A 25,134-nucleotide genomic window follows, 5' to 3' on the forward strand; every position below is an offset into this window, starting at 1 on the left:
GGTGCTCCGGGAGTATGGGGTCCGGGGCCCTCGTGGTGCCCTGTGGGGGGTGCTGCGGGAGTATGGGGTCCGGGGCCCTCGTGGTGCCCTGTGGGGGGTGCTCCGGGAGTATGGGGTCCGGGCCCTCGTGGTGCCCTGTGGGGGGTGCTCCGGGAGTACGGGGTCCGGGGCCCTCGTGGTGCCCTGTGGGGGGTGCTCCGGGAGTATGGGGTCCGGGGCCCTCGTGGTGCCCTGTGGGGGGTGCTCCGGGAGTATGGGGTCCGGGGCCCTCGTGGTGCCCTGTGGGGGGTGCTCCGGGAGTATGGGGTCCGGGGCCCTCGTGGTGCCCTGTGGGGGGTGCTCCGGGAGTATGGGGTCCGGGGCCCTCGTGGTGCCCTGTGGGGGGTGCTCCGGGAGTATGGGGTCCGGGGCCCTCGTGGTGCCCTGTGGGGGGTGCTCCGGGAGTATGGGGTCCGGGGCCCTCGTGGTGCCCTGTGGGGGGTGCTCCGGGAGTATGGGGTCCGGGGCCCTCCCCTCCCCACGTCTCCCCCAAAGCCTCCCAGACCACCCCTTTAGTTAGCCGCAATGTTCGACTTTTGTTTGTGGGAAAGGCTCTGGCTCCGTTTAGGCCCTCTTTAAAGTCATGGTAAAGAAAACAGTACCCAGCCCGACGCGCTGCACACCTTTAGTTTGGCTTTGAACTTTGAAACCAACATTCTCAAAATGTTAGTCAATGCAGTCACTTACCTGTTTTAAAGTGACATTAGTGACATTAATATAGGGCACATTTCCTGTAACATTCGTAAGTGTACATTTCCTGTTGCTACTTCCTCTTCACACTCTGATGACAAACTCTCTGTTTGTCACGTCCAAATAATTGTCCTTATTTGGACGTGACAAACACGGCCTCATCACGAGGAAGAGTTTCTCCACAATCTGCATCAGAATCATGAAAAACAGGCGACAGATCAATAACAGTTCACATGTTTTTGAAGAGTTTTGTTTCCTCCACCTCCTCACGATAATGAACTGATGATGGTCGTGAAGTTATGTCAGCAGATTTCATTATCACATGATTTTTATGAGACACTACAGGGTCTTGAGGAACAACGTGAACAGCAGGGGGCGCAAAAACACACCCAGATCACTATTAATATTAACATTTTTAATATCACCAAAAACAAACCCTGAGGCGGAAACAGAACTAAACACAGGAGGATGAAGGTGTTTACCTGAGAGGAGCAGGAGGATGAAGGTGTTTACCTGAGAGGAGCAGGAGGATGAAGGTGTTTACCTGAGAGGAGCAGGAGGATGAAGGTGTTTACCTGAGAGGAGCAGGAGGATGAAGGTGTTTACCTGAGAGGAGCAGGAGGATGAAGGTGTTTACCTGAGAGGAGCAGGAGGATGAAGGTGTTTACCTGAGAGGAGCAGGAGGATGAAGGTGTTTACCTGAGAGGAGCAGGAGGATGAAGGCTTTTACCTGAGAGGAGCAGGAGGATGAAGGCTTTTACCTGAGAGGAGCAGGAGGATGAAGGCGTTTATCTGAGAGGAGCAGGAGGATGAAGGTGTTTACCTGAGAGGAGCAGGAGGATGAAGGCGTTTACCTGAGAGGAGCAGGAGGATGAAGGTGTTTACCTGAGAGGAGCAGGAGGATGAAGGTGTTTACCTGAGAGGAGCAGGAGGATGAAGGTGTTTACCTGAGAGGAGCAGGAGGATGAAGGTGTTTACCTGAGAGGAGCAGGAGGATGAAGGCTTTTACCTGAGAGGAGCAGGAGGATGAAGGTGTTTACCTGAGAGGAGCAGGAGGATGAAGGTGTTTACCTGAGAGGAGCAGGAGGATGAAGGCGTTTACCTTAGAGGAGCAGGAGGATGAAGGTGTTTACCTGAGAGGAGCAGGAGGATGAAGGCTTTTAACTGAGAGGAGCAGGAGGATGAAGGTGTTTACCTGAGAGGAGCAGGAGGATGAAGGCTTTTACCTGAGAGGAGCAGGAGGATGAAGGTGTTTACCTGAGAGGAGCAGGAGGATGAAGGTGTTTACCTGAGAGGAGCAGGAGGATGAAGGTGTTTACCTGAGAGGAGCAGGAGGATGAAGGCTTTTACCTGAGAGGAGCAGGAGGATGAAGGTGTTTACCTGAGAGGAGCAGGAGGATGAAGGTGTTTACCTGAGAGGAGCAGGAGGATGAAGGCGTTTACCTTAGAGGAGCAGGAGGATGAAAGCCTTTACCTGAGAGGAGCAGGAGGATGAAGGTGTTTACCTGAGAGGAGCAGGAGGATGAAGGCGTTTACCTGAGAGGAGCAGGAGGATGAAGGTGTTTACCTGAGAGGAGCAGGAGGATGAAGGCTTTTACCTGAGAGGAGCAGGAGGATGAAGGTGTTTACCTGAGAGGAGCAGGAGGATGAAGGCGTTTACCTGAGAGGAGCAGGAGGATGAAGGTGTTTACCTGAGAGGAGCAGGAGGATGAAGGCTTTTACCTGAGAGGAGCAGGAGGATGAAGGTGTTTACCTGAGAGGAGCAGGAGGATGAAGGTGTTTACCTGAGAGGAGCAGGAGGATGAAGGTGTTTACCTGAGAGGAGCAGGAGGATGAAGGTGTTTACCTGAGAGGAGCAGGAGGATGAAGGCGTTTACCTGAGAGGAGCAGGAGGATGAAGGTGTTTACCTGAGAGGAGCAGAAGGATGAAGGCGTTTACCTTAGAGGAGCAGGAGGATGAAGGTGTTTACCTGAGAGGAGCAGGAGGATGAAGGTGTTTACCTGAGAGGAGCAGGAGGATGAAGGTGTTTACCTGAGAGGAGCAGGAGGATGAAGGCTTTTACCTGAGAGGAGCAGGAGGATGAAGGTGTTTACCTGAGAGGAGCAGGAGGATGAAGGTGTTTACCTGAGAGGAGCAGGAGGATGAAGGTGTTTACCTGAGAGGAGCAGGAGGATGAAGGCTTTTACCTGAGAGGAGCAGGAGGATGAAGGTGTTTACCTGAGAGGAGCAGGAGGATGAAGGTGTTTACCTGAGAGGAGCAGGAGGATGAAGGTGTTTACCTGAGAGGAGCAGGAGGATGAAGGTGTTTACCTGTGAGGAGCAGGAGGATGAAGGTGTTTACCTGAGAGGAGCAGGAGGATGAAGGCGTTTACCTGTGAGGAGCAGGAGGATGAAGGCGTTTACCTGAGAGGAGCAGGAGGATGAAGGTGTTTACCTGAGAGGAGCAGGAGGATGAAGGCGTTTACCTGAGAGCAGCAGGAGGATGAAGGTGTTTACCTGAGAGGAGCAGGAGGATGAAGGCTTTTACCTGAGAGGAGCAGGAGGATGAAGGTGTTTACCTGAGAGGAGCAGGAGGATGAAGGCGTTTACCTGAGAGGAGCAGGAGGATGAAGGTGTTTACCTGAGAGGAGCAGGAGGATGAAGGTGTTTACCTGAGAGGAGCAGGAGGATGAAGGTGTTTACCTGAGAGGAGCAGGAGGATGAAGGTGTTTACCTGAGAGGAGCAGGAGGATGAAGGTGTTTACCTGAGAGGAGCAGGAGGATGAAGGCTTTTACCTGAGAGGAGCAGGAGGATGAAGGTGTTTACCTGAGAGGAGCAGGAGGATGAAGGCGTTTACCTGAGAGGAGCAGGAGGATGAAGGCGTTTACCTGAGAGGAGCAGGAGGATGAAGGTGTTTACCTGAGAGGAGCAGGAGGATGAAGGTGTTTACCTGAGAGGAGCAGGAGGATGAAGGTGTTTACCTGAGAGGAGCAGGAGGATGAAGGCGTTTCCCTGAGAGGAGCAGGAGGATGAAGGCTTTTACCTGAGAGGAGCAGGAGGATGAAGGTGTTTACCTGAGAGGAGCAGGAGGATGAAGGCGTTTACCTGAGAGGAGCAGGAGGATGAAGATGTTTACCTGAGAGGAGCAGGAGGATGAAGATGTTTACCTGAGAGGAGCAGGAGGATGAAGGCTTTTACCTGAGAGGAGCAGGAGGATGAAGGTGTTTACCTGAGAGGAGCAGGAGGATGAAGGCGTTTCCCTGAGAGGAGCAGGAGGATGAAGGCTTTTACCTGAGAGGAGCAGGAGGATGAAGGTGTTTACCTGAGAGGAGCAGGAGGATGAAGGCGTTTACCTGAGAGGAGCAGGAGGATGAAGATGTTTACCTGAGAGGAGCAGGAGGATGAAGGCTTTTACCTGAGAGGAGCAGGAGGATGAAGGTGTTTACCTGAGAGGAGCAGGAGGATGAAGGTGTTTACCTGAGAGGAGCAGGAGGATGAAGGCGTTTACCTGAGAGGAGCAGGAGGATGAAGGTGTTTACCTGAGAGGAGCAGGAGGATGAAGGCTTTTACCTGAGAGGAGCAGGAGGATGAAGGTGTTTACCTGAGAGGAGCAGGAGGATGAAGGCGTTTACCTGAGAGGAGCAGGAGGATGAAGGTGTTTACCTGAGAGGAGCAGGAGGATGAAGGCTTTTACCTGAGAGGAGCAGGAGGATGAAGGTGTTTACCTGAGAGGAGCAGGAGGATGAAGGCGTTTACCTGAGAGGAGCAGGAGGATGAAGGCTTTTACCTGAGAGGAGCAGGAGGATGAAGGTGTTTACCTGAGAGGAGCAGGAGGATGAAGGTGTTTACCTGAGAGGAGCAGGAGGATGAAGGTGTTTACCTGAGAGGAGCAGGAGGATGAAGGCTTTTACCTGAGAGGAACAGGAGGATGAAGGTGTTTACCTGAGAGGAGCAGGAGGATGAAGGTGTTTACCTGAGAGGAGCAGGAGGATGAAGGCGTTTACCTTAGAGGAGCAGGAGGATGAAGGTGTTTACCTGAGAGGAGCAGGAGGATGAAGGCTTTTACCTGAGAGGAGCAGGAGGATGAAGGCGTTTACCTGAGAGGAGCAGGAGGATGAAGGCTTTTACCTGAGAGGAGCAGGAGGATGAAGGTGTTTACCTTAGAGGAGCAGGAGGATGAAGGCGTTTACCTGAGAGGAGCAGGAGGATGAAGGTGTTTACCTTAGAGGAGCAGGAGGATGAAGGTGTTTACCTGAGAGGAGCAGGAGGATGAAGGCGTTTACCTGAGAGGAGCAGGAGGATGAAGGCTTTTACCTGAGAGGAGCAGGAGGATGAAGGTGTTTACCTGAGAGGAGCAGGAGGATGAAGGCTTTTACCTGAGAGGAGCAGGAGGATGAAGGTGTTTACCTGAGAGGAGCAGGAGGATGAAGGTGTTTACCTGAGAGGAGCAGGAGGATGAAGGTGTTTACCTGAGAGGAGCAGGAGGATGAAGGTGTTTACCTGAGAGGAGCAGGAGGATGAAGGTGTTTACCTGAGAGGAGCAGAAGGATGAAGGCTTTTACCTGAGAGGAGCAGGAGGATGAAGGCGTTTACCTGAGAGGAGCAGGAGGATGAAGGTGTTTACCTGAGAGGAGCAGGAGGATGAAGGTGTTTACCTGAGAGGAGCAGGAGGATGAAGGCGTTTACCTGAGAGGAGCAGGAGGATGAAGGTGTTTACCTGAGAGGAGCAGGAGGATGAAGGTGTTTACCTGAGAGGAGCAGGAGGATGAAGGTGTTTACCTGAGGAGCAGGAGGATGAAGGCTTTTACCTGAGAGGAGCAGGAGGATGAAGGCTTTTACCTGAGAGGAGCAGGAGGATGAAGGTGTTTACCTGAGAGGAGCAGGAGGATGAAGGCTTTTACCTGAGAGGAGCAGGAGGATGAAGGTGTTTACCTGAGAGGAGCAGGAGGATGAAGGCGTTTACCTGAGAGGAGCAGGAGGATGAAGGTGTTTACCTGAGAGGAGCAGGAGGATGAAGGCTTTTACCTGAGAGGAGCAGGAGGATGAAGGCGTTTACCTGAGAGGAGCAGGAGGATGAAGGCGTTTACCTGAGAGGAGCAGGAGGATGAAGGCTTTTACCTGAGAGGAGCAGGAGGATGAAGGCTTTTACCTTAGAGGAGCAGGAGGATGAAGGTGTTTACCTGAGAGGAGCAGGAGGATGAAGGTGTTTACCTGAGAGGAGCAGGAGGATGAAGGCTTTTACCTGAGAGGAGCAGGAGGATGAAGGCTTTTACCTGAGAGGAGCAGGAGGATGAAGGCGTTTACCTGAGAGGAGCAGGAGGATGAAGGTGTTTACCTGAGAGGAGCAGGAGGATGAAGGCTTTTACCTGAGAGGAGCAGGAGGATGAAGGTGTTTACCTGAGAGGAGCAGGAGGATGAAGGTGTTTACCTGAGAGGAGCAGGAGGATGAAGGCTTTTACCTGAGAGGAGCAGGAGGATGAAGGCTTTTACCTGAGAGGAGCAGGAGGATGAAGGCGTTTACCTGAGAGGAGCAGGAGGATGAAGGTGTTTACCTGAGAGGAGCAGGAGGATGAAGGCTTTTACCTGAGAGGAGCAGGAGGATGAAGGCGTTTACCTGAGAGGAGCAGGAGGATGAAGGTGTTTACCTGAGAGGAGCAGGAGGATGAAGGCTTTTACCTGAGAGGAGCAGGAGGATGAAGGCGTTTACCTGAGAGGAGCAGGAGGATGAAGGTGTTTACCTGAGAGGAGCAGGAGGATGAAGGCTTTTACCTGAGAGGAGCAGGAGGATGAAGGCGTTTACCTGAGAGGAGCAGGAGGATGAAGGTGTTTACCTGAGAGGAGCAGGAGGATGAAGGTGTTTACCTGAGAGGAGCAGGAGGATGAAGGCGTTTACCTGAGAGGAGCAGGAGGATGAAGGTGTTTACCTGAGAGGAGCAGGAGGATGAAGGCGTTTACCTGAGAGGAGCAGGAGGATGAAGGTGTTTACCTGAGAGGAGCAGGAGGATGAAGGTGTTTACCTGAGAGGAGCAGGAGGATGAAGGTGTTTACCTGAGAGGAGCAGGAGGATGAAGGCCTTTACCTGAGAGGAGCAGGAGGATGAAGGCTTTTACCTGAGAGGAGCAGGAGGATGAAGGCGTTTACCTGAGAGGAGCAGGAGGATGAAGGTGTTTACCTGAGAGGAGCAGGAGGATGAAGGTGTTTACCTGAGAGGAGCAGGAGGATGAAGGTGTTTACCTGAGAGGAGCAGGAGGATGAAGGTGTTTACCTGAGAGGAGCAGGAGGATGAAGGCTTTTACCTGAGAGGAGCAGGAGGATGAAGGTGTTTACCTGAGAGGAGCAGGAGGATGAAGGCGTTTACCTGAGGAGCAGGAGGATGAAGGCTTTTACCTGAGAGGAGCAGGAGGATGAAGGTGTTTACCTGAGAGGAGCAGGAGGATGAAGGTGTTTACCTGAGAGGAGCAGGAGGATGAAGGTGTTTACCTGAGAGGAGCAGGAGGATGAAGGTGTTTACCTGAGAGGAGCAGGAGGATGAAGGCGTTTAGCTGAGAGGAGCAGGAGGATGAAGGTGTTTACCTGAGGAGCAGGAGGATGAAGGCGTTTACCTGAGAGGAGCAGGAGGATGAAGGTGTTTACCTGAGAGGAGCAGGAGGATGAAGGTGTTTACCTGAGAGGAGCAGGAGGATGAAGGCGTTTACCTGAGAGGAGCAGGAGGATGAAGGCTTTTACCTGAGAGGAGCAGGAGGATGAAGGCTTTTACCTGAGAGGAGCAGGAGGATGAAGGCGTTTACCTGAGAGGAGCAGGAGGATGAAGGCGTTTACCTGAGAGGAGCAGGAGGATGAAGGTGTTTACCTGTGAGGAGCAGGAGGATGAAGGTGTTTACCTGAGAGGAGCAGGAGGATGAAGGTGTTTACCTGAGAGGAGCAGGAGGATGAAGGTGTTTACCTGAGAGGAGCAGGAGGATGAAGGTGTTTACCTGAGAGGAGCAGGAGGATGAAGGTGTTTACCTGAGAGGAGCAGGAGGATGAAGGCGTTTACCTGAGAGGAGCAGGAGGATGAAGGTGTTTACCTGAGAGGAGCAGGAGGATGAAGGCGTTTACCTGAGAGGAGCAGGAGGATGAAGGCCTTTACCTGAGAGGAGCAGGAGGATGAAGGCGTTTACCTGAGAGGAGCAGGAGGATGAAGGTGTTTACCTGAGGAGCAGGAGGATGAAGGTGTTTACCTGAGAGGAGCAGGAGGATGAAGGCGTTTACCTGAGAGGAGCAGGAGGATGAAGGTGTTTACCTGAGAGCAGCAGGAGGATGAAGGTGTTTACCTGAGAGGAGCAGGAGGATGAAGGTGTTTACCTGAGAGGAGCAGGAGGATGAAGGCGTTTACCTGAGAGGAGCAGGAGGATGAAGGTGTTTACCTGTGAGGAGCAGGAGGATGAAGGTGTTTACCTGAGAGGAGCAGGAGGATGAAGGTGTTTACCTGAGAGGAGCAGGAGGATGAAGGTGTTTACCTTAGAGGAGCAGGAGGATGAAGGCGTTTACCTGAGAGGAGCAGGAGGATGAAGGTGTTTACCTGAGAGGAGCAGGAGGATGAAGGTGTTTACCTGAGAGGAGCAGGAGGATGAAGGTGTTTACCTGAGAGGAGCAGGAGGATGAAGGCTTTTACCTGAGAGGAGCAGGAGGATGAAGGTGTTTACCTTAGAGGAGCAGGAGGATGAAGGCTTTTACCTGAGAGGAGCAGGAGGATGAAGGCGTTTACCTGAGAGGAGCAGGAGGATGAAGGTGTTTACCTGAGAGGAGCAGGAGGATGAAGGCTTTTACCTGAGAGGAGCAGGAGGATGAAGGCGTTTACCTGAGAGGAGCAGGAGGATGAAGGTGTTTACCTGAGAGGAGCAGGAGGATGAAGGTGTTTACCTGAGAGGAGCAGGAGGATGAAGGTGTTTACCTGAGAGGAACAGGAGGATGAAGGTGTTTACCTGAGAGGAGCAGGAGGATGAAGGTGTTTACCTGAGAGGAGCAGGAGGATGAAGGCTTTTACCTGAGAGGAGCAGGAGGATGAAGGCTTTTACCTGAGAGGAGCAGGAGGATGAAGATGTTTACCTGAGAGGAGCAGGAGGATGAAGGCTTTTACCTGAGAGGAGCAGGAGGATGAAGGTGTTTACCTTAGAGGAGCAGGAGGATGAAGGCGTTTACCTGAGAGGAGCAGGAGGATGAAGGTGTTTACCTGAGAGGAGCAGGAGGATGAAGGCTTTTACCTGAGAGGAGCAGGAGGATGAAGGTGTTTACCTTAGAGGAGCAGGAGGATGAAGGCGTTTACCTGAGAGGAGCAGGAGGATGAAGGCGTTTACCTGAGAGGAGCATGAGGATGAAGGCGTTTACCTGAGAGGAGCAGGAGGATGAAGGCGTTTACCTGAGAGGAGCAGGAGGATGAAGGCTTTTACCTGAGAGGAGCATGAGGATGAAGGCGTTTACCTGTGAGGAGCAGGAGGATGAAGGCGTTTACCTGAGAGGAGCAGGAGGATGAAGGCTTTTACCTGAGAGGAGCAGGAGGATGAAGGCGTTTACCTGAGAGCAGCAGGAGGATGAAGGCTTTTACCTGAGAGGAGCAGGAGGATGAAGGTGTTTACCTGAGAGCAGCAGGAGGATGAAGGCTTTTACCTGAGAGGAGCAGGAGGATGAAGGTGTTTACCTGAGAGGAGCAGGAGGATGAAGGTGTTTACCTGAGAGGAGCAGGAGGATGAAGGTGTTTACCTGAGAGGAGCAGGAGGATGAAGGTGTTTACCTGAGAGGAGCAGGAGGATGAAGGTGTTTACCTGAGAGGAGCAGGAGGATGAAGGTGTTTACCTGTGAGGAGCAGGAGGATGAAGGTGTTTACCTGAGAGGAGCAGGAGGATGAAGGCTTTTACCTGAGAGGAGCAGGAGGATGAAGGTGTTTACCTGAGAGGAGCAGGAGGATGAAGGCGTTTACCTGAGAGGAGCAGGAGGATGAAGGCGTTTACCTGAGAGGAGCAGGAGGATGAAGGCGTTTACCTGAGAGGAGCAGGAGGATGAAGGTGTTTACCTGAGAGGAGCAGGAGGATGAAGGCGTTTACCTGAGAGGAGCAGGAGGATGAAGGCGTTTACCTGAGAGGAGCAGGAGGATGAAGGTGTTTACCTGAGAGGAGCAGGAGGATGAAGGTGTTTACCTGAGAGGAGCAGGAGGATGAAGGTGTTTACCTGAGAGGAGCAGGAGGATGAAGGCGTTTACCTGAGAGGAGCAGGAGGATGAAGGTGTTTACCTGAGAGGAGCAGGAGGATGAAGGCTTTTACCTGAGAGGAGCAGGAGGATGAAGGCGTTTACCTGAGAGGAGCAGGAGGATGAAGGCTTTTACCTGAGGAGCAGGAGGATGAAGGCGTTTACCTGAGAGGAGCAGGAGGATGAAGGCTTTTACCTGAGAGGAGCAGGAGGATGAAGGTGTTTACCTGAGAGGAGCAGGAGGATGAAGGTGTTTACCTGAGAGGAGCAGGAGGATGAAGGTGTTTACCTGAGAGGAGCAGGAGGATGAAGGCGTTTACCTGAGAGGAGCAGGAGGATGAAGGCTTTTACCTGAGAGGAGCAGGAGGATGAAGGTGTTTACCTGAGGAGCAGGAGGATGAAGATGTTTACCTGAGAGGAGCAGGAGGATGAAGGTGTTTACCTTAGAGGAGCAGGAGGATGAAGGCTTTTACCTGAGGAGCAGGAGGATGAAGGCTTTTAACTGAGAGGAGCAGGAGGATGAAGGCTTTTAACTGAGAGGAGCAGGAGGATGAAGGCGTTTACCTGAGAGGAGCAGGAGGATGAAGGCTTTTACCTGAGAGGAGCAGGAGGATGAAGGCTTTTACCTGAGGAGCAGGAGGATGAAGGCGTTTACCTGAGAGGAGCAGGAGGATGAAGGTGTTTACCTGAGAGGAGCAGGAGGATGAAGGTGTTTACCTGAGAGGAGCAGGAGGATGAAGGTGTTTACCTGAGAGGAGCAGGAGGATGAAGGCGTTTACCTGAGAGGAGCAGGAGGATGAAGGTGTTTACCTGAGAGGAGCAGGAGGATGAAGGTGTTTACCTGAGAGGAGCAGGAGGATGAAGGCTTTTACCTGAGAGGAGCAGGAGGATGAAGGTGTTTACCTGAGAGGAGCAGGAGGATGAAGGTGTTTACCTGAGAGGAGCAGGAGGATGAAGGTGTTTACCTGAGAGGAGCAGGAGGATGAAGGTGTTTACCTGAGAGGAGCAGGAGGATGAAGGCTTTTACCTGAGAGGAGCAGGAGGATGAAGGTGTTTACCTGAGAGGAGCAGGAGGATGAAGGTGTTTACCTGAGAGGAGCAGGAGGATGAAGGTGTTTACCTGAGAGGAGCAGGAGGATGAAGGTGTTTACCTGAGAGGAGCAGGAGGATGAAGGCGTTTACCTGAGAGGAGCAGGAGGATGAAGGTGTTTACCTGAGAGGAGCAGGAGGATGAAGGTGTTTACCTGAGAGGAGCAGGAGGATGAAGGCTTTTACCTGAGAGGAGCAGGAGGATGAAGGTGTTTACCTGAGAGGAGCAGGAGGATGAAGGTGTTTACCTGAGAGGAGCAGGAGGATGAAGGCGTTTACCTGAGAGGAGCAGGAGGATGAAGGTGTTTACCTGAGAGGAGCAGGAGGATGAAGGTGTTTACCTGAGAGGAGCAGGAGGATGAAGGCTTTTACCTGAGAGGAGCAGGAGGATGAAGGTGTTTACCTGAGAGGAGCAGGAGGATGAAGGTGTTTACCTGAGAGGAGCAGGAGGATGAAGGCGTTTACCTGAGAGGAGCAGGAGGATGAAGGTGTTTACCTTAGAGGAGCAGGAGGATGAAGGTGTTTACCTGAGAGAAGCAGGAGGATGAAGGTGTTTACCTGAGAGGAGCAGGAGGATGAAGGCTTTTACCTGAGAGGAGCAGGAGGATGAAGGTGTTTACCTGAGAGGAGCAGGAGGATGAAGGTGTTTACCTGAGAGGAGCAGGAGGATGAAGGCGTTTACCTGAGAGGAGCAGGAGGATGAAGGTGTTTACCTGAGAGGAGCAGGAGGATGAAGGTGTTTACCTGTGAGGAGCAGGAGGATGAAGGCGTTTACCTTAGAGGAGCAGGAGGATGAAGGTGTTTACCTGAGAGGAGCAGGAGGATGAAGGTGTTTACCTGTGAGGAGCAGGAGGATGAAGGTGTTTACCTGAGAGGAGCAGGAGGATGAAGGTGTTTACCTGAGAGGAGCAGGAGGATGAAGGTGTTTACCTGAGAGGAGCAGGAGGATGAAGGCGTTTACCTGAGAGGAGCAGGAGGATGAAGGTGTTTACCTGAGAGGAGCAGGAGGATGAAGGTGTTTACCTGAGAGGAGCAGGAGGATGAAGGCTTTTACCTGAGAGGAGCAGGAGGATGAAGGCGTTTACCTGAGAGGAGCAGGAGGATGAAGGTGTTTACCTGAGAGGAGCAGGAGGATGAAGGTGTTTACCTGAGAGGAGCAGGAGGATGAAGGTGTTTACCTGAGAGGAGCAGGAGGATGAAGGCTTTTACCTGAGAGGAGCAGGAGGATGAAGGTGTTTACCTGAGAGGAGCAGGAGGATGAAGGTGTTTACCTTAGAGGAGCAGGAGGATGAAGGCTTTTACCTGAGAGGAGCAGGAGGATGAAGGTGTTTACCTGAGAGGAGCAGGAGGATGAAGGTGTTTACCTGAGAGGAGCAGGAGGATGAAGGCTTTTACCTGAGAGGAGCAGGAGGATGAAGGTGTTTACCTGAGAGGAGCAGGAGGATGAAGGTGTTTACCTGAGAGGAGCAGGAGGATGAAGGCTTTTACCTGAGAGGAGCAGGAGGATGAAGATGTTTACCTGAGAGGAGCAGGAGGATGAAGGCTTTTACCTGAGAGGAGCAGGAGGATGAAGATGTTTACCTGAGAGGAGCAGGAGGATGAAGGCTTTTACCTGAGAGGAGCAGGAGGATGAAGGCTTTTACCTGAGAGGAGCAGGAGGATGAAGGTGTTTACCTGAGAGGAGCAGGAGGATGAAGGTGTTTACCTGAGAGGAGCAGGAGGATGAAGGCTTTTACCTGAGAGGAGCAGGAGGATGAAGGTGTTTACCTGAGAGGAGCAGGAGGATGAAGGCTTTTACCTGAGAGGAGCAGGAGGATGAAGATGTTTACCTGAGAGGAGCAGGAGGATGAAGGCGTTTACCTGAGAGGAGCAGGAGGATGAAGGTGTTTACCTGAGAGGAGCAGGAGGATGAAGGCCTTTACCTGAGAGGAGCAGGAGGATGAAGGCGTTTACCTGAGAGGAGCAGGAGGATGAAGGTGTTTACCTGAGAGGAGCAGGAGGATGAAGGCTTTTACCTGAGAGGAGCAGGAGGATGAAGGCGTTTACCTGAGAGGAGCAGGAGGATGAAGGCTTTTACCTGAGAGGAGCAGGAGGATGAAGGTGTTTACCTGAGAGGAGCAGGAGGATGAAGGCGTTTACCTGAGAGGAGCAGGAGGATGAAGGCGAGGATCAGCCACAGGACGGATGTGAGCGCTGCCATGTCTCAGCTTGACTCTGACTCTGTGGTCGTCTCTCACTCAGTTACTTCCTTTTACTGTTTTTCGACGTCGTGGTCAGAGACGCCCAAATAAAGCTTCAGCTACAGATCACGGAAACAAACATGTTGTTGTTGAGGTTAGTTCCTCAAGGCTAGAGCTGGGAACGCCAGGAAAAAAAGTTTTCTGGTGCTGAACTGTCTAAATTGCATTCATTTTGACGACTGAAATATGTGTGTTTGTGTCTTTGTGTCTTTGTGTCTTTTGTGTGAATGGGTTTAGTGTGATTCTAAATAACATGAGAGCAGGGGTGAACAGTCCATTTCCTGTTTCTGTAATGTTAGTATATGGTACAGTTCCTCTTCACACTCACGTCACCGAGGCCTAATAAATTGCCTTATATGGACATGACAGACACGGCCCGGTCCTGACGAAGTCTTTCTCAACCATCTGCATCACAATCATGAGAGAGACAGACTAATAATCGTCAGCAGATTTGATTATCACATTATCATCATGAGCAGGGAGAGCAGTTTTTACATTTGCTCCCCTCGAACTGAGCGAAAGCTATATTTCAGTAAAATTAATGCATTTCTCATTAATTCTGGATGTTTTTCAGCTATGGAAAGGATCAGCAGGTCTTCAGGACAAAGGACGATTCAACTATGATTGTTCTTAAGAAAGTGGTCATGTGACTCACTTGACCCTCGGGGGAAACTGGGACAGACATGAGAAATCACCAGGGCAAAGTGAACCGCTTTAGAAACACCATAATGACACATGTTTAACAATCAAAGCTCGACTGACAAACACACATTCACAAACTAATGTTGGACGAGGAACAGAATCATGAGGATTGGTCAAAGAAGCATTTGTTTAAATGTTTGAAACTGATCAAAAGTACTACTTTAAAAGTCATTCAATATAATTCATTCAAAATGTTTTAATTAATCACAGTGTGAGTGTCAGAACAGCTGGTCTCTCAGGACTCAGGCCCATCAGAACCATCAGAACCAGTTAGAAGAGCCTGGACTCAGGACCATCAGGACCATCAGAACCAGTTAGAAGAGCCTGGACTCAGGACCATCAGGACCATCAGAACCAGTTAGAAGAGCCTGGACTCAGAACCATCAGGACCATCAGAACCAGTTAGAAGAGCCTGGACTCAGGACCATCAGGACCATCAGAACCAGTTAGAAGAGCCTGGACTCAGGACTCAGGACCATCAGAACCAGTTAGAAGAGCCTGGACTCAGGACTCAGGACCATCAGGACCAGTTAGAAGAGCCTGGACTCAGGACTCAGGACCATCAGAACCAGTTAGAAGAGCCTGGACTCAGGACTCAGGACCATCAGGACCAGTTAGAAGAGCCTGGACTCAGGACTCAGGACCATCAGAACCAGTTAGAAGAGCCTGGACTCAGGACTCAGGACCATCAGGACCAGTTAGAAGAGCCTGGACTCAGGACTCAGGACCATCAGGACCAGTTAGAAGAGCCTGGACTCAGGACCATCAGGACCAGTTAGAAGAGCCTGGACTCAGGACCATCAGGACCAGTTAGAAGAGCCTGGACTCAGGACTCTAGCAGTTCAGGCTAAACTTTAACGAGCATCAAGCACATGGGTTTATTTGTTGGAAGTTCAACATGTGTGATATAAGTTTTTCTTCCTGAAGCAACCCTTGAAAATGTTCTCAGCAAGAAAATGTACTTTTACATGCGATAAAACACAAAAACGACTTAAATGAAGAGATTAAAGTTTCAGTAGATTTGGTCGATTTGGAGATAAAATCATTTTCTTGCATTTAGATTATTTGGTATAATTTGAAGTGAAAAACTAATAAAGACAGTATTAAAGATTTCTTTATTTTCTGATCTTAGATCAGTTCAAACTGACTCAAATTCAACAAGAGACTTCATTAAAGCGATTTAAAGTTTAAATCTCATCTCAGACACTCACTTCTTTTCATTCGATCCTTTTTATAATAATAATTATAACTGAAGAGATTTGCTCCGGTTTGAACCCGGAATAATAGTAACTGGAGCCAAACAATAATAATAAAATATGATCAAATTTGACAGGGTCAGATCTAAGTCTGGTCTTTTCTCTGTTCGAAGTGAATTAAAGCCTGTTCCATCATTCCAGATGTTCCAGGCAGTAAATGTGGGTGTGCAGATGTTTGAAAGTAAAGTTCATATGAATCTAAAGTGGATCCAGTGAAACGGGGGTTGAAGAGTTCGTGTCTCGTCCTGTCTGGTTTATCTCGTCCTTGCTGGAATCTGAGGACACTCGTCTCCTCTCACCTGATACAGGAACATCTCCTCTCCTTTAAAGGAAGCTAACGCCTCGGGGGCTCTGAGGGGGCGCTCTGAGGGGGGCTCTGAGGGGGGGCTCTGAGGGGGGCTCTGAGGGGGGGCTCTGAGGGGGCGCTCTGAGAGTCCTGGGAGGGTCCTGGGACAGTCCTGGTTTAAAGCCCTGGTCCTGGACTCGGTCTCAGTCTGGTCTAAAGCAGATCCTCTGAAAACGCTGCTCCGTTGTTTCTGGTGAGTTTCTCTTTTTCTCTTTTTAGTTTGAGCTCGTTTTAGTCTCAGAAACGTGAGTCTGACTGAAATGAGGACAAAGTGATTAAAGAGACTAAACCAAAGCTCTGAGGGATTAATGTCGTCGGTTTAAAGGATGTTTTTTGGTTTAGTCACAGGTTCTGAGAGACTTCATGAAAATGTTTGTGTTTAAAGCAGTGGGTGAGATTATGGATTTGATCTTTGCATGATTTAAAACTTTCCGTTGAAAAGAAGTGAAAAAATTCTCTGTAAAATAAATTTGAAAAATATAAATATATATTTTTTTGTCCAGAAACAAAAATGATCGTTTTAAAAACAAACTCATGTCGTTTTATTTGCTTTGAAGCAGAAGATTTTTCATTTCATTTCTAAAAGTTATGCAAATATTAGCGTGACAGTGGAAAAAAAAAAACATTTCACACATATTTATGTCAAGCAGAAATAGTTCTATTATAAAAGTATAAAAACATATGAAAGTAAAGTCATTTTAGGGCTGTTTTGGGCTTTAGGCTGAATGTAACTGTTTTAATGTAACTGTTTTAATGTAACTGTTTTAATGTAACTGTTTTAATGTAACTGTTTTAATGTAACTGTTTTAATGTAACTGTTTTAATGTAACTGTTTTAATGTAACTGTTTTAATGTAACTGTTTTAATGTAACTGTTTTAATGTAGTAATTGTTTCTTTGTAGGGAGAGCATCGCTTCACAGACATGAACTTACTCATTTATGGCTTTAGTGTGAAATGTATAAAACAGAAACAGGTGATTAACATTAATGCGCCTGTGAGGAATGTCCAGGAGGGGGAGCCCTAGAGCAGCTGAAGCTCCTGTTCTTCACTGCAAAAGGTTCCTCAAGGCCGAACATCTTAAGGGGATATTTCAGGATTTTTGACATCGGGCCTCATTTCCTCGTTATCCAGAGTGTTGTTGACTTCTGGAGATATATATTTTTATTTTTATTCATGCAGTACTTATATTTGAAGAATTTAATGGTGCTAGGCTAGTGCTAGGCTAGTGCTAGGCTAGCGCTAGGCTAGTGCTAGGCTAGTGCATGTCTATGGTAACTAGTAGCCCGCGTTAAAAACAGTCTGACCAAAGCACAGAGCACCTGAGGCAAATCACTTATAACACCAGACTAACCACAGAATGTGTTCATTGAATCATTGGAACCATTTTGCATTTAAAATAACTTATATCTGAGCAGCATCAGCTTCCTGGTTGTAGCTACGCAGCGGCGGAGTGATCTGCTCAGTTACCGGATCTACAGTCGTTTGTTTACCTGCGGCTGCATCACTACACCTGGAATTCACAAAGGAGCTTCTACAAATCAGAGATGGAAACGTCTGGAGGACGAGCCCATGATTCTGAAGAGTTTTAATGCAGGCTACTAATTACCATAGACATGCACTAGCCTTGCACTAGCCTAGCACAAGCCTCGCACTAACCTAGCACTAGCCTAGCACTAGCTTAGCACCACTAAACTCTTCAAGTATAAGGACTCCATGAATTAAAAAATATTTATCTCCAGAAATCAACCCTTTGGATAACTATGAAATGAGGCCTGATGTCATGAGGATTTCCAAAGGGACAATACTGTGGTAATACTTTGTCTGTTTCAGTTCACGAAGGAAAAACCTGATCCTTTGTTTCAGTTCACGAAGGAAAAACCTGACCCTTTGTTTCAGTTCACGATGGAAAAACCTGACCCTTTGTTTCAGTTCACGATGGAAAAACCTGATCCTTTGTTTCAGTTCACGATGGAAAAACTTGATCCTTTGTTTCAGTTCGCGATGGAAACACCTGATCCTTTGTTTCAGTTCACGATGGAAAAACCTGATCCTTTGTTTCAGTTCACGATGGAAAAACCTGATCCTTTGTTTCAGTTCACGAAGGAAAAACCTGACCCTTTGTTTCAGTTCACGATGGAAAAACCTGATCCTTTGTTTCAGTTCACGATGGAAAAACCTGATCCTTTGTTTCAGTTCACGATGGAAAAACCTGATCCTTTGTCTGTTTCAGATCGCGATGGAAAAACCTGATCCTTTGTTTCAGTTCACGATGGAAACACCTGATCCTTTGTCTGTTTCAGATCGCGATGGGCGACGCACTAATGGCTGAGTTCGGGAAAGCTGCTCCGTTTCTCCGGAAGTCGGATCGCGAGCGTCTGGAGGCGCAGACTCGAGCCTTCGACATTAAGACCGAGTGCTTTGTGACGGACGACAAAGTGGAATACGTCAAAGCCACGATCCAGAGCCGCGAGAACGGGCAGGTCTGAACCGCACTCGTCATAACAGGGGAATAAACGGAGGAGAAAGTGGAGGAACAAAATAAAAAAAATGGGGTTAACTAGGGAACATATTAGTAATAGAAATTAGCAAAAAAAATAGGAAAAAAGATTTTAAAAAATGAGGCAAAAAATAATCATTGATTTGAGCGTAAATGAGTCACTTCCTTTAATACCGTCCCTGGACCAACAGCATCAAGAGTTGGATCTAAAGTAGCTGTTAACTGAGGGGAGGGACTGAGCCAAGCTGAACTCCTCCTACAGGGGTTTGCAGATGATGTCACAGCGCGGCAGCAGAAGCTTTAGCTTTGACTCAGTCTGGGACAGTTCTGTTTTGAGGGAAAATGCTAATTGCAAAGGTAAAGCTTTAAAAATGTTTAGACAACAGCGTTCGTAAAAGCACAAATAAAAGATTATTATAAAATATTATTATTATTATTATTATTATTATTATTATTATTATTATTATTATTATTATTAAAAGTCTTCAGAACGACTGTAAATAATCTTTTGTTAACGTTTTAATTGGATTATAATTAGTTTAAATGAAAATGAGTGAGATGTAAATGAGTGTAATCACAATAATAATAATCCAAACTGTGACGGCTGAACTCTCCCCTCCCTCAGGCCACGGTGAAGACGGAGTCCGGGGACGTCCGCACAGTCAAAGACTCGCAGGTCCACCCCCAGAACCCGCCGAAGTTCGATAAGATCGAGGACATGGCGATGTTCACGTTTCTGCACGAGCCGGCCGTGCTGTTTAATCTGAAGGAGCGCTACGCGGCCTGGATGATCTACACCTACTCCGGCCTCTTCTGCGTCACCGTGAACCCGTACAAGTGGCTGCCCGTGTATGACTCCGAGGTGGTGTCGGCGTATCGTGGGAAGAAACGCACTGAGGCGCCGCCGCACATCTTCTCCATCTCAGACAACGCGTATCAATACATGCTGACGGACCGCGAGAACCAGTCTGTGCTCATCACCGGAGAATCCGGAGCTGGCAAGACTGTCAACACCAAACGGGTTATTCAGTACTTCGCCAGCATCGCTGCGGTGGGCGGAGCCTTGAAGAAGGATCAGAACAAGGGCACACTGGAGGATCAGATCATCCAGGCCAATCCCGCGCTCGAGGCCTTCGGAAACGCCAAGACAGCGAGGAACGACAACTCCTCGCGCTTTGGGAAGTTCATCCGCATTCACTTCGGCACCAGCGGCAAACTGTCGTCGGCCGACATTGAGACGTACCTGTTGGAGAAGTCCAGAGTCACCTTCCAGCTCAAAGCCGAGAGGAACTACCACATCTTCTACCAGATCATGTCCAATCAGAGGCCGGAGCTGCTGGAGCAGCTGCTGATCACCACCAACCCCTACGACTACTCCTACACGTCCCAGGGAGAGGTCACCGTGGCGTCCATCAACGATGCCGAGGAGCTGATGGCCACAGACTCCGCCTTCGACGTGCTGGGCTTCACCGCCGATGAGAAAGCAGCTGTGTATAAGCTGACGGGCGCCATCATGCACTACGGGAACATGAGGTTCAAGCAGAAGCAGCGCGAGGAGCAAGCGGAGCCCGATGGCACGGAGTCCGCCGATAAGTCGGCTTTCCTCATGGGCCTGAACTCGGCCGACCTCATCAAAGGCCTGTGCCACCCGCGTGTCAAAGTGGGCAACGAGTACGTGACCAAAGGTCAGAGCGTGGACCAGGTGTCCTACGCCATCGGCGCAGTCGCCAAGTCCGTCTACGAGAAGATGTTCAACTGGATGGTGGTGCGCATTAACCACAGCCTGGACACCAAGCAGCACCGGCAGTACTTCATCGGCGTGCTGGACATTGCTGGCTTCGAGATCTTCGACTACAACACCTTCGAGCAGCTGTGCATCAACTACACCAACGAGAAGCTGCAGCAGTTCTTCAACCACCACATGTTTGTGCTGGAGCAGGAGGAGTACAAGAAGGAGGGCATCGACTGGGAGTTCATCGACTTCGGCATGGACCTGCAGGCCTGCATCGACTTGATCGAGAAGCCGCTGGGCATTCTGTCCATCCTAGAGGAGGAGTGCATGTTCCCCAAGGCCAGCGACCAGACCTTCAAGGCCAAGCTCTATGACAACCACCTAGGCAAGAACAAGATGTTCGAGAAGCCGCGCGCCGCCAAAGGTAAAGCCGAGGCGCACTTTGCACTGGTGCATTACGCTGGCACCGTGGACTACAACCTCACCAACTGGCTGGTGAAGAACAAAGACCCTCTGAACGAGACGGTGGTGGGTTTGTATCAGAAGTCCTCGCTGAAGCTGCTCAGTCTGCTCTTCTCTAGCTACTCCGGCACCGACGGAGGCGACAAAGGCGGGAAAGGCGCCAAAAAGAAAGGCTCATCTTTCCAAACAGTGTCAGCGCTTCACAGAGAAAACCTGAACAAGCTGATGACCAACCTGAAGACCACGCACCCACACTTCGTCCGCTGCCTCATCCCCAACGAGTCCAAGACGCCGGGCGCCATGGACAACTGTCTGGTGCTGCACCAGCTGCGCTGCAACGGCGTCCTGGAGGGCATCCGCATCTGCAGGAAGGGCTTCCCCAACCGTGTCCTGTACGGAGACTTCAAACAGCGCTACCGCATCCTGAACGCCGCCGCCATCCCCGAGGGCCAGTTCATCGACTGCAAGAAGAGCGCAGAGAAGCTGCTGGGCTCGCTGGACATCGACCACACCCAGTACAAGTTCGGACACACCAAGGTGTTCTTCAAGGCGGGGCTCCTGGGCACGCTGGAGGAGATGAGGGACGAGCAGCTGTCACGCATCATCACGCGGCTGCAGGCCAACGCCCGCGCGCTGCTGATGCGCCAACGCTTCGCGCAGCTGGTGGAACGACGCGACGCACTGATGGTCATTCAGTGGAACCTGCGCTCGTTCCTGGCCGTGAAGAACTGGCCCTGGATGAAGCTGTTCTTTAAGATCAAGCCTCTGCTGAAGAGCGCCGAGGCGGAGAAGGAGATGGCCAATATAAAAGACGAGTTCAAGCGCGTGAAAGAGGCGCTGGAGAAGTGTGAGGCGCGGCGCAAGGAGCTGGAGGAGAAGGTTGTAGGTAAGAAACATCTTCACTGCATTTTCAAATAGGTGAAAATGGTCTCTTATTTATTCAGCACTTTTCTCCTACATCAGGCAGCGCTTTGTTATTATAGGTCACGTTTCGGTCGGAGGAGGAGCCGATACAAATCTATGGGTTTGACACAATTTTGTAAAGGGTTAGCAGTGATTGGATTCTCAAACCTGCCACATTATGCTTATTCTACGGACCAACATCATGCTCAGGTTTTTGAATATAGTCTCCATAGATCAAATGAGCTGCAGAGATGACTGAACTTTGGGACAGTTTTTATTTCATGTGAATTGAACCAGAGAAATGAACGATAAACTAAGACTAGAAATCTTTATAGACAGTTCCCATAGTTACGGCTTTGTTTAATCAATAGGCTCTTCAGAAGTTCTCTGGTAGAAGCTGTGGTTCCTCTAGTTCTCAGTAGAATTCCTCTGTTCCTAAAGGTCTTCTCCTCAGTAGGATCTCTCTCTGGTTGATTGCAGGGCTGGTGCAGGAGAAGAACGACCTGGCGCTGCAGATCCAGTCAGAGCAGGACACGCTGACCGACGCTGAGGAGCGCTGCGAGCAGCTCATCAAGAGCAAGATCCAGCTGGAGTCCAAGCTGAAGGAGCTGAGCGAGCGGCTGGAGGATGAGGAGGAGATCAACGCCGACCTCACGGCCAAGAAGCGGCGCCTGGAGGACGAGTGCGGTGAGTTGAAGCGCGATATTGACGACCTGGAGCTCACCCTCGCCAAAGTGGAGAAGGAGAAGCACGCCACGGAGAACAAGGTCAAGAATCTGACGGAGGAGATGGCGGCGCAGGACGAGACCATCCTCAAGCTCACCAAGGAGAAGAAGGCTCTGCAGGTACGAGTGCTGTGGTTCCTCCTTAACATCTTAGTTTGACCTCTGTCAGAGTAAAAACAGCCCAAATCTCTCTGCGATGTTCAGGAAAGGCTGTGACGGAGATGGCGCTGAAATCCAAATATGGTCATTTCCTTTGTGGGAGAAACACACAGGGACTAAACTTTAGGGCCGTTTTCACTCCACTCTTTTACAACATCTGACCTTCAGTCGCTCCCACAGACTCCACACTTTACAGGCTCCACTCAAACACATTTTTACAGACATTACTCCTGAATCAAGAAAACAAGACGACTAATAACTAGTTTCTTAAAATAAGAAAGAATATCCCAAACCTTTGGGACTAATATGTCACAAAATAAAAGCATTTACTTAATGAACAAATGTCAGTCTCTGCAGCAGAAGATTCAGAGTTCTCTCTCGTGTTGCAGGAGTCGCAGCAGCAGACCCTGGACGACCTCCAAAGCGAGGAGGACAAAGCCAACGCTCTGAGCAAAGCCAAGGTGAAGCTGGAGCAGCAGGTGGACGACCTGGAGGGCGCCGTGGAGCAGGAGAAGAAGACGCGCATGGAAGTGGAGCGGTGCAAGCGCAAGCTGGAGGGAGACCTGAAGCTCCTGCAGGAGACCGCCATGGACCTGGAGAACGACAAGCAGCAGCTGGAGGAGAGGAGCAAGAAGAAGGAGTTCGAGATCAGCCAGGTCAACGGGCGGCTGGAGCAGGAGCAGGCGGCCAGTGCGCAGGTGTCCAAGAGGCTGAAGGTGAGAAGGTCCAGGTCACAGAGAGAGGCTCAAAGGGAGAGGCGGACATGTCCAACTCAAGGAGAGAACGAGGCAAAATCAGCGTCTGAAGGTCTGAAACACGTTTGTTCCAGGAGAGCCAGGTCTAAAGGTCTAGAAAGTCAACGTTCAGAGGGATTTATAGATTAGATCTTGGAGGGTGGAGCAAACACTGGCCCCCTGAGGATCACTGTGCTCTGACAGGGTAAAGACAACAATTCAGATGAAGAAGGCGGCGTCCATCCAATAAACAATAATATTTAAATAAAGTTATTTCTAAAAGCAACAGGAGCCAGTGAAGAGAAGGACTGATGTGGCTCCTGTGAGCTGCATTTTGGACCATTTGGAGTCTGTGATTCAATGACAGGTTTAGACCAAAATATAAAGCAGCTACAGAAGTCAGAGGAAACAGATTTAGGAGATAAACAGAGAGTCAAGGAGATCTGAAGGTCTGAAGCAAGCAGTATCTTCCAGGAGAGCCAGGTCTAAACGTCTGAAGGTCTAAAGGTCTAAAGGTCTGAGGGTCTGAGGGTCTGAAGGTCTAAAGGTCTAAAGGTTTAAAGGTCTAAAGGTTTAAAGGTCTGAGGGTCTGAGGGTCTGAAGGTCTGAGGGTCTGAGGGTCTGAGGGTCTGAGGGTCTGAGGGTCTGAGGGTCTGAGGGTCTGAAGGTCTGAGGGTCTGAGGGTCTGAGGGTCTGAGGGTCTGAGGGTCTGAGGGTCTGAAGGTCTGAGGGTCTGAGGGTCTGAGGGTCTGAAGGTTTAAAGGTCTAAAGGTTTAAAGGTCTGAGGGTCTGAGGGTCTGAGGGTCTGAGGGTCTGAAGGTTTAAAGGTCTAAAGGTTTAAAGGTCTGAGGGTCTGAGGGTCTGAGGGTCTGAGGGTCTGAGGGTCTGAAGGTTTAAAGGTTTAAAGGTTTAAAGGTCTAAAGGTTTAAAGGTGTGAGGGTCTGAGGGTCTGAGGGTCTGAGGGTCTGAAGGTCTGAAGGTCTGAAGGTCTGAAGGTCTGAGGGTCTGAGGGTCTGAAGGTTTAAAGGTTTAAAGGTTTAAAGGTCTAAAGGTTTAAAGGTGTGAGGGTCTGAGGGTCTGAGGGTCTGAGGGTCTGAAGGTCTGAAGGTCTGAAGGTCTGAGGGTCTAAAGGTTTAAAGGTTTAAAGGTTTAAAGGTTTAAAGGTTTAAAGGTTTAAAGGTCTAAAGGTTTAAAGGTCTAAAGGTTTAAAGGTCTGAGGGTCTGAGGGTCTGAGGGTCTGAAGGTTTAAAGGTTTAAAGGTCTAAAGGTTTAAAGGTCTGAGGGTCTGAGGGTCTGAGGGTCTGAGGGTCTGAGGGTCTGAAGGTCTGAAGGTCTAAAGGTCTGGATCTCATTTGTTCCAGGAGAGTCAGGCGCGGCTGGAGGAGCTGGAGGAGGAGCTGGAGGCGGAGCGAGCAGCGCGGGCCAAAGTGGAGAAGCAGCGCTCGGACCTTTCCCGTGAGCTGGACGACCTGAGCGAGCGCCTGGAGCAGGCGGGCGGAGCCACGAGCGCTCACGCCGAGATGACCAAGAAACGGGAGGCGGAGTTTCATAAGCTCCGACGCGAACTGGAGGAAACCACGCTGCACAACGAAGCCACGTCCGCCAGCCTCAGGAAGAAGCACGCGGACGCCGTGGCCGAGCTGAGCGAGAGCATCGACAACCTGCAGAGAGGTGAGAACTAGGAACTAAACCTGCAGAGAGGTGAGAACTAAGAACTAAACCTGCAGAGAGGTGAGAACTAAACCTGCAGAGAGGTGAGAACTAGGAACTAAACCTGCAGAGAGGTGAGAACTAAGAACTAAACCTGCAGAGAGGTGAGAACTAAACCTGTAGAGAGGTGAGAACTAGGAACTAACCCTGCAGAGAGGTGAGAACTAAGCCTACAGAGAGGTGAGAACTAAACCTGCAGAGAGGTGAGAACTAAGAACTAAACCTGCAGAGAGGTGAGAACTAAACCTGCAGAGAGGTGAGAACTAAACCTGCAGAGAGGTGAGAACTAAACCTGCAGAGAGGTGAGAACTAAACCTGCAGAGAGGTGAGAACTAAACCTGGAGAGAGGTGAGAACTAAGAACTAAACCTGCAGAGAGGTGAGAACTAAGAACTAAACCTGCAGAGAGGTGAGAACTAAGAACTAAACCTGCAGAGAGGTGAGAACTAGGAACTAAACCTGCAGAGAGGTGAGAACTAAGAACTAAACCTGCAGAGAGGTGAGAACTAAGAACTAAACCTGCAGAGAGGTGAGAACTAGGAACTAAACCTGCAGAGAGGTGAGAACTAAACCTGCAGAGAGGTGAGAACTAAACCTGCAGAGAGGTGAGAACTAGGAACTAAACCTGCAGAGAGGTGAGAACTAG

At 50.0% G+C, this 25,134-nt stretch overlaps 1 protein-coding gene across 1 annotated transcript in view; it reads left to right on the plus strand.

Moving 5' to 3' along the window:
* Nucleotides 1-17,873: 17,873 nt before the first annotated feature.
* The window catches only part of LOC306975017 (myosin-6-like), a gene marked incomplete at its 5' end in the record, with an annotated part of 37,849 nt that continues 30,588 nt past the window's right edge, over nucleotides 17,874-25,134 (plus strand). Inside the window, 5 exons of the mRNA XM_079572436.1 lie at nucleotides 17,874-18,047; nucleotides 18,690-21,144; nucleotides 21,642-22,006; nucleotides 22,435-22,761; nucleotides 24,141-24,450. Of these exons, the coding sequence (XP_079428562.1) occupies nucleotides 17,874-18,047; nucleotides 18,690-21,144; nucleotides 21,642-22,006; nucleotides 22,435-22,761; nucleotides 24,141-24,450 (3,631 nt within the window). The remainder of the gene's footprint in view (nucleotides 18,048-18,689; nucleotides 21,145-21,641; nucleotides 22,007-22,434; nucleotides 22,762-24,140; nucleotides 24,451-25,134) is intronic.

The sequence above is a fragment of the Gobius niger genome (assembly GCF_951799975.1).
Source record: "Gobius niger genome assembly, chromosome: 15".
NCBI classification, from domain to species: domain Eukaryota; kingdom Metazoa; phylum Chordata; class Actinopteri; order Gobiiformes; family Gobiidae; genus Gobius; species Gobius niger.